The sequence below is a fragment of the Apodemus sylvaticus genome, chromosome 23, assembly GCF_947179515.1.
Source record: "Apodemus sylvaticus chromosome 23, mApoSyl1.1, whole genome shotgun sequence".
Classification (NCBI taxonomy): Eukaryota; Metazoa; Chordata; class Mammalia; order Rodentia; family Muridae; genus Apodemus; species Apodemus sylvaticus.
The window spans coordinates 29409422-29418099 of NC_067494.1; the positions used below are offsets into that span (position 1 = coordinate 29409422).

General features: G+C 47.4%; 1 protein-coding gene across 1 annotated transcript; it reads left to right on the forward strand.

Annotated features, from left to right (window-relative positions):
- The first annotated feature begins 971 nt into the window (after positions 1-971).
- On the forward strand, positions 972-7016 carry LOC127673696 (histocompatibility antigen 60c-like). The gene is made up of 5 exons (XM_052169489.1): positions 972-988; positions 1268-1389; positions 5559-5744; positions 6009-6275; positions 6895-7016. Exons 1-5 carry the CDS (start codon positions 972-974, stop codon positions 7014-7016), a joined length of 714 nt encoding a protein of 237 aa, XP_052025449.1.
- Positions 7017-8678: the final 1662 nt, after the last annotated feature.

Here is an 8678-nt window from a genome sequence, read left to right on the forward strand (position 1 = left end):
AGCTTCATCATGTGGTACAACCTTGGCTAATCTCTGGAACACAGCTGGGTTTTGCTTTCATAAAACGCTTCCCACAAAAGTTCACCTCAGTGATGCTGGTCTCTTCTTAATAACCACTAATTTCTTAGCTCCAGCTAACCAGCATCAATTATCTCAGCAGTCTCTTTTATGCTGGACCCCAAAGCCAGAGCCACATGGCTGAAGCTGGCATGTTCTGCTGCTTGTTGGGGCTGCAGCATGGCCCCCCTTATTCTATTACCAGCTTTCTGTTTTCCAACTCCCTCTCTGCCTTAGCTTGACTTTCCTGGATCGTGTGCTGTAGATTGACCCTGAACTCAGAGATCTGCCTGCCTGTCTCCTGAGATTAAAGGTGTGTGTACGCCTGAATCTGAAATTTAGCTGTTTAGGCTCTTGCCCCTAAGTCCTATTTCCTTAATCTGCTATCTCCTATATCACAGGATTTGGCTCCATTTCACGTCTTGGTGCCCCTTTAATACTTGAACCATGTATGTTATATTTTTCCTTTCTAAACTTGCTATACTTGCTCAAAATGCTTTTCATGAGATTGAACCATAGAACAAAGTCTATGATGGGCTATTTTGAGACTTCCTTGATAAATCTCTTTACCTTAGCCTTAGGTAGACTCTTCAGCTAAGGGCAAAAAGCCACATTCTTCACCCAAATACCCCCAAACAGCCTCTGCACTACAAACTGAAATTCTTCTCCTCTGAAATCTCTTGGGCTAGGTCTGCAGAGTTCAAATTACACTCAGCAATAATGGCTTCCATACTCCTGCTAGGATGGCCCATTTAGCTCCATTTAAAGCATTCCTCTACTTTCCAAATCCAAAGTCCTCAAATCCATGTACTTCTAAACAAAAGCATGATCAGGACTATCACAGCAATACCCCACTCCCAGTACCAACTTCTGTTTTTGTTAGGATTTTACTGCTGTGAACGGACCCCATGACCATGGCAGTCTTAAAAAGGTAAACATTTAATTGGTGCTGGCTCACAGGTTCAGAGGTTCAGTCCATTATCACCAAGGTGGGAGCTTGGTAGCATCTTGGCAGGCATAATACAGGAAGAGCTAAGAGTTCTACATCTTCATCTGAAGGCTGCTAGTGAAGACTCATTTCCAGACAGTTAGGCCTAGGGTATTAAAGCTCACACCCACAGTTGCACACATATTCCAACATGGCCACCCCTCCTAATATTGCCACTTCACTTCTATGGCCTGGACAAACATGTTAATAATGTTCCTTTAGGTGGGTGCTAGACCACAAGGTCCTGGAGGTCGAAGATGAGGTTGGGATACCAGGTGCCTGTGGGGGCCACCCTATGCACCTGCTGAAGGATGTCATCCACAGGGGCATTATAGATCATCCCAGTTAGGACATAAGGCTGGTGAGGGGTGTTAGAGGAGGAGAAGCTATTGGTTAAAGGCAAGGCTATTAGAACAACAAGCTTTGCAATTTGAGTTTCAGAGGATTGTTTTTGTCCTTGACCACCTGCCATATGGTTATGAAGTCCTCTGGGTCTGAAGGAGGGTCTTTGAGGCAAGCTTGGGTGTGGTGGGACAGGTGGCAATTCTGTTTGCCTTAAGTGCAGTGGGTGTAGTTAGCACAACTACATACGATTATTACTGGGAGGGGTGGGGGTTGGGAGGCTGGGGGTGGGGTGGTGTTAAAGACTCTCTTTCTGATGTCTATTTAGAAGTACCCAGTCACCTGTAGGTAATTATGAGGAGTAGGAAGAGGAGCAACCTCAGAGCTGTCTCTCAGGTGTGGCCAGAGGTCCTTCTGGGTATAAGCTAAGGCACTGAGGGAATCAAATAAATGTCTATCAGCCATTTAAGCTAATACATCTGATTTTACTTGGGAATCATGGGAAGGGGTCTCCCATACATGATCTCAAAGGGGGTCAGTCCCAAGATATAGGGGCATGTTCCTGACCATTTTGAGGGTGAAGGGGAGAAGAGCCTCCCAGTCCCTGCAAGTCTCCATGATTAATTTGATAAGGTTCTCTTTCAGAGTTCTATTCATCCTATGCAACTGTTTGGGGGGTCTATAAGCAGAATGCAATTTCCAGTCTTCCACAAATGGTCTTGGCCATTCCCTGTGTAACTTGAGCAGCAAATGATACAGTAAATACTAAAACTATTCTATGCTCCCAAGCAGGTGCACATGCATACATTTTGCCACCCGCCCAAGTGTTCTGGATACAAGAATGTAAAAGACACACACACACACACAAACAGACATACACTAGCTTATTTTTAATATGTCTAGATAACTCAATGGCTGGGTCACTCCTAAACTTCCACATGGCTAACACACTTCCCTCACACTATAACTATACTGAGGAATAACACACTATATTCCTGATATTCCTGAGTTAGTCCTTACTAAATCTGTATTTTGCCTTTGCTGCCCTGATTCCATCTCAGCAGCCCCTCCCATGGGGCTGAGTTCCCTTTGCACCTACATTTTGGCCATCTCACCCTCCTGCTCCTTCAAGGCATGGTCTGTCCTATTCCCCTCTCATGTCTAAAGAGGTCCTCCATTTTCCTCATACCCAGGCGACTGGTCTGGTGAGTGTGTCTGAGCAGGTTCTGAGCAAGGCGACAGGATTAATTTACAGTCCCGGTTGGTCATCCACCAGTCTCTGATTTGTAGTCATTGGTATCTGAGTTTCATGTGCTTTTTGTATTCTTGAGAATGCTCAGGCTTCTCTTGTAGAGAGGGAGGCCCAGGATCTGGCACCAGAGGGTCAGGTCTGGTGTGGGACTAAAGATGGCCTTTCTGCCTCATCTGCCCTCTGATTGCCCTTGGCTTCGGCTGTTACTGCCCTCTGGTGGCCAGGCCAGAGAATAATTTATAACTTGGGGGCAGCCAGTGGGCTTGTAACAAGCCTAGTTTCTTGCTTGTTTTTAATAGTCATTCCCTCAGCCATAAGCAGCTGCTGTCCTGATACATGGCGCCGTGGATATGTGCCGGGGCAAAGGCATATCTGCTATTAGTATAAATATTGGCATTCTGGTCCCTGCTCAGGTTGAGGGTCTTGGTCAGGGCAATTAGCTCTGCTGTCTGGGCTGAAGTTCCAGTTTGTTGGACGGAAGCCCAAGCAGGTCCAGAATCGGACACACTGCTTCCCCCACATAGCTCTGTCTTATACAAAGCTGCTACCATCTGTGTCCCAAGGACCTCAGTGTCTAGGACTGGATGATTGGAAAAGTCCTTTATGAGTCCGTATACTTGGCCCAGGATCCCTAAGCAGTTGTGGAGAGGCCCTTTTAGATCTGTGACCAGGAGTAAGGAAGCTTGGCCTTGTTGGAGCAGGTGTGGCCTGGTTGGAGGAAGTGTGTCACTATGGGGGTGGGCTTTGAGACCCTTCTCCTAGCTGCCTTAGGACAGTCTGCACCTGGCATCCTTTGGATAAAGATGTAGAGCTGTCAACAACTCCTGTACCATGTCTGCCTGGACACTCCCATGCTCCCACCTTGATGGCAATGGACTGAACCTCTGAACCTGTAAGCCAGCCCCAATTAAATGCTGTGCTTCACAGAGTTGCCTTGGTCATGGTGTCTATAGACAGAAGCAAAACCCTAAGACAGTCAGTGTCCTAAGGAAGACCCAGTAACCATTTAATTGGGGCTTGCTTACCATTTTAGAGGTTTAGCCTCCCCCCTCCCTCAGGCTGGGGAGCATGGCAGCACACAGGCAGATATGTAGCTGAGAGTTCTACATTCCTACATAAAGACCAGGAGAAGATAGAAACTCTGGGTTGCAAACTGGTTTTTCAAACTTGAGGCTAGCTCCAGTAACCCACTTCCTCTGATTTGGCTACAATTACTCCAACAAAGCCACACTCCTAATTTCATTACACATCTCTGTTGACATGTTTACTTCTATGAGCCTTTTTACACACACCCCTCACTATGAGTTTTGGAGGTTCTACATTCTGTATTTCATGTAGTATGGACTAGTCTCTGACCAGATTCCTGCCAGCTGTTCCTATAAGACATAGGCAAACTCCACGGAATTGTGGCACTTTGCTGATGACTAAAAGACATGTGAGTTTACACTGCCTGCTTCACAACTGTGAGACCCTCAGCTAATCCTTGGACCTTCTGTAAAAGGCTGGGCATGGTGCTGGGTGCTTTCATAGTCAACACTAGAAAGGCAGAGGCAACTGGGTACACCTTCATTTCCAGGGATCTTTTGCCCCCTACAGGCCACCACAGGCACTGCGTGCATTTTTATTGGTGTTTGAAGTCAGGAATACTTTTTTCAAGTCACCTTCGTTACTGGGTTTTTTTTTTTTTTTTTACTTAAACTTCTAAGCGGCTTTTCTTACAGAACATTAATGCATATTTCATCCTGATCCACCTACCTGACAAATTTGTGACTTTAGTTCACAGCCACAAAGTTAGTCTTGGGTTTCAGAGGGCTCCCGGTTTTCCCCACCAAATCTGCTGGTGGGGCCTACTCATGGGGTTCCTGAGAAGGAACCCCAGCCACTCATGGAGAAACTCAAGCCTTAGAGTGTTAGCATAAGGAAAGTAGGGCAGGGGTGAGGTAGGGAGAAAACATGTGGCAGAGGCAGAGAAGGGAAGAAAGAGGAAGCTGGTTGAAGGAAACGCGAATGGGGTCCCAAACCTGCATCACTGTACTTCACAGCTGAAGTTTAGGGGAGGGAGAGAGGAAAGATATTTTTTCTTTTAAACATTTCTTTTGCATTGTAAGTTTAATTATATGTGTACTTCTAAAGGTTTCCTTTCATAAAATATTATTTACTTTTAGATTGCAGTGCTCACACAAACACAGGACACTAAATGTGTACATGCCCCATTAGGTCTTGTCTGCTTCCTTGTGCATTCTGTATAATAGGATAGCTCTAGAGTCCTGTGTCCTCTTTAGCTGTTAGTGAAAACCTGGGAAACCAGGGACTATGCATGTGCTAGGTAAAAGGACCTAAAGAATGGGAGAGAGACTGGGACTTCAAGCAGATCACAGACAGACAGAGGTCTCTCCTTGAGAATGGATTAGGTGTGTGGTTTAGCGTGAGAGAACCTGAGATCTGATGCCAACAGTGTTGTGTGAAGGGGCCCAGTGGGAACAGGGATGGACGCCGAGCTCACAGCTGACAACTCTCTTTCCATGCCAGGCTGCAGCATTACTCCAGGGTCTTTTCTGTACACCAGGTCCATGTTGAATGCTCCATGTGTCCTATTTCCCCTGTGTGTTCAGCTAGATTTTCATACCCGGGAACATAGATGCTGTCTGACATATTTTATACTACAGTACTTGATATTAGTCACTAAATGTACTTGTAAGCTAAATCTCCCTTGTGACATGTGTGCATCTGAAGAGTCCTACCAACCTAAGACAGTTACAGATGGCACAGAACTAAGGACCCAGAAGCTGCTGGACCTCTTGTTTAGAAGCTTCTCTTCCTAACCCTTTTCCTGTCAGAGGGATTCTGAGAGCTAGAAACCCGTGACTCCTCTGGACCCCTGCACCCACCTTGGACCCCACTTCCATGTTTCTCTTACAGGGATAGACTTTCTAAATTGCAATCTCATTGTCAACTATCATGAGCTACATGGACAGTGCTCAGTGAATCGAAATCCTCTCCTTAATTTTGATGATGGAAAACAGGAGGGAAATGCCACTGAGCTGTGTCCTCATTTGTTTCAAAGCCTGAAAGACACTTTAGGAGTGATGTGGAGCCTGCAGTCAGGTAAGTATGAGACAGAATGCAAAGGTAGACATGATAAATGAGAAAGAGGAAGAGAAGAGCACATGACAGAAGGGGGCTGCTGAATTATCTGCATAGAAGAGCTGAACACTTTCCCCTACCTTGAACCACATGGTATGTGTTGTGTAAGCAATGGCAAGCCAGGGAGGAAAGATTACAGGTCCTAAGTGTGCAGAGAAAGAGAGGACCATTGTGGGGGTGGTGATCATTCTATAAAGGATAGATGATGTTGTATGTTATTTGTAGGTAATGACGCCTTGCATGTCACCACAAATTCACAATATAATCAAGGAGAATTCATTGATGGACACTGGGCCATCAACATTGATGAGAAGTATAGCATCTACTTTTATCCATTTAGTAAGACGTGGAGAGAGAGTCATTCTGAAGCCAGTGGTGCCGTGGAGCAATGGAAGAACGACAAGGAACTAGAACAAGGTCTCAGTAAAGTCCTCACGGGAGACTTCAGTGACTGCCTCAAGAAATTGTTGCCACACTCCAGAGAAATGCCAAGTAAGTAGTTAGGTAGATGAGCACAAGGAAACAGTCACAGGGTAGGAAAGATATGGCAGTTCTCTTAAAAAGTTGGTGACTTCCCTGTCTGGATGGGAGCCTGGTGTGCCTAATGGAAAACTTGATAGATTGAGTGAGGGATTCATTGGTGGTCTTCCAGGGATGAACACGATGATTTCCCATATCATCACCCAGTGCTTCACACTTCCTCATAACCAGTGGGCCACGCACTACATGGCCTGCTAATGAGCCCCAAGCCTGTGTGCATCACTGTACACTTCTAGCCTTCTCATCCTCAGGTAGAGCTGTCCTTCCACCAGCTCCACCATCACTTTTGAAGGCCTCATTATCTTTCTCTAGCACAACTAAAACACGCCAATTATGCCAACATCCAGAGAGTTCTATCCACAGTAAATATGCCACCTTGTTTGATGGTTCTGTACACCTTTGCTTTCTTTGGTAGTGAAACAAGCTCTGTAAGATCATCTCATACACTATGTGTTGCACAGCAAAGGGGGGAGATCTCTGTGCTGCTGAATTACTGAGGACCCAGAAATTGAGGTGAGGTTTGCTCAGATTTGAAGTCTGGTTAAAGCCTCAACATCTGTTTTCATTTTAGCCTTGACAACCACTCCTGCACATATGGACCAACCTTCTTCCATGGCATGCAGTTCCAAACCCTCTGTCCAGCTGATAATGTTCTGCTGCCCCATCCTCCTCCTCCTCACAAAGGTTTTCTGATGAGAATACTTGACAGTGACAGGTACTGGGCACAATGTTGGAAGTGGTGTAAGGGACAGAGGAGTGAGGACTGAGGAAGCAGGAGTGAAGGAGTTCAGGAGTCCTGCTCTGATCCCTTAGCTGCAGATTCATGCTGAGAAAGGAGGTAGGAGATCCAGAGTTCATGTCACCTCACAGCAATAGCTTGGGCATGCTCAGCCTGGACAGGAGAGGAATTTGTCACAGAGCCGGGGAAATGCCAAGGTCACACAGCAGGTGCCTGGTCATAGCCTGTTCCTAATTAGGAGTGCCCCATGCTACAGATACAGGACCAGCCGGAACATAGGACATTCTAGTTCTTTTGGTGTGTAGAGGGAAGAGAATTCCATCCTAAGGAACAAGAAAATGAAGATAGAAATTGTGAGATAGCCCAGTGGCAAGACAACTTGCTGACCCATATTTTATTCCAAACACCCAAATATCAGCTCACAACCACTCCAGGTCCAGGAGGTCCAGCTCCTTCTTCTCTGGAGACAGAAGGCATTCGTACATCCCCCCTTGCAGACATGCAGGCTAACCCTCATAAATATAACATAGACAGGAGCGATCAATCAGCGGCGGCGGCAGCAGCAGCAGCAGCAGCTAGTCCAGCGAAAGGGCCATCAGCAGTGGAACCAAGGTGACAGGGTTCAGGCAGGCCTTGCGCCCGCTACCACTAACCTTCTCTGACCAGCTGGGCTGCAAGTGGTGGCAGATGATTTACAGTGCCTTCCACCCCACAGAAGCTACATCAGAACTCTGCTTCCCACCAGTCAGTTATGAGAGACTCTCTGCCATCTTGGATCTCAGGTGCCAGAGAGATCAGACAAACTGAGGTACGCAAATATAACCTGAGGCCAACATCTTGAGGGTCTAAGCCTGACGGACATTGGCCTGCACCCAGGCCCAGGGCTGTTCAGGGGGGGGAGGGGGCGTCAGTGTGCAAACCCGGCCAGGAGGTTGCTTGCCCAGCCCGGCGCTCGCCTCCATGACTACGGGAAGCCAGAGAGTTCTAGCAGGCAAAGTCAGCTAAGAGTCATAGCCCGAGGCTAACATAGTGGAGCTCTAAGACAGGAAGGCCTTGGACTGCCTCCAGGCCCTAGGCTGCTCGGTGGGCCATCTGTGTGCCAACCTGGCGAGGAGGTTGTTAGCCTAGCCGACCCTCCCAGCACTTTCAGGGAGTGTGCACGCTGGCCACCTGACAGAACCAATTAACAGTCATAGCCCTAGGGGAACTTTGCTCGGACCTTAGCCTGCCAGGCTTTTGCCTAGACTCAGGGCCTCAGCAGCTAGGCTAGCCTTGTGTGCACCAACCTGGTTGGGAGATCGGCTGCCCAGCAGAGTGACCAGCACTCGGAAAAGGTCCCGCAGCGTACACCCTTCAGCACTCCCTGAAGGAGCAAATGGGCACCGCCTGATTCACAGACACAATCTGGGGCAAGGCACACTAGGGCTCCAAGGGCACCCAAGAGGAGGACAGCACATCAGCAATCTGTGACAGGGGAAACCCAGCCATTCAGTGTTGCAGAAATAGCCCTACAGCCTCATAGGAGGCACAAATACCAGCCAGAGACAAGACCAACTAACGCCAGAAATAACAAGATGGCAAAGGGCAAACGCATGAATGCTACCAACAGAAATCTA

Excerpts from the sequence above, each read along its gene's own strand:
- LOC127673696 (XM_052169489.1), top strand. Across the intron at positions 1,390-5,558 it reads GGGCATTATAGATCATCCCA|GGATAGACTTTCTAAATTGC; the intron begins GTTAGGACATAA and ends TTTCTCTTACAG. Across the intron at positions 6,276-6,894 it reads ACACTCCAGAGAAATGCCAA|CCTTGACAACCACTCCTGCA; the intron begins GTAAGTAGTTAG and ends TTTTCATTTTAG.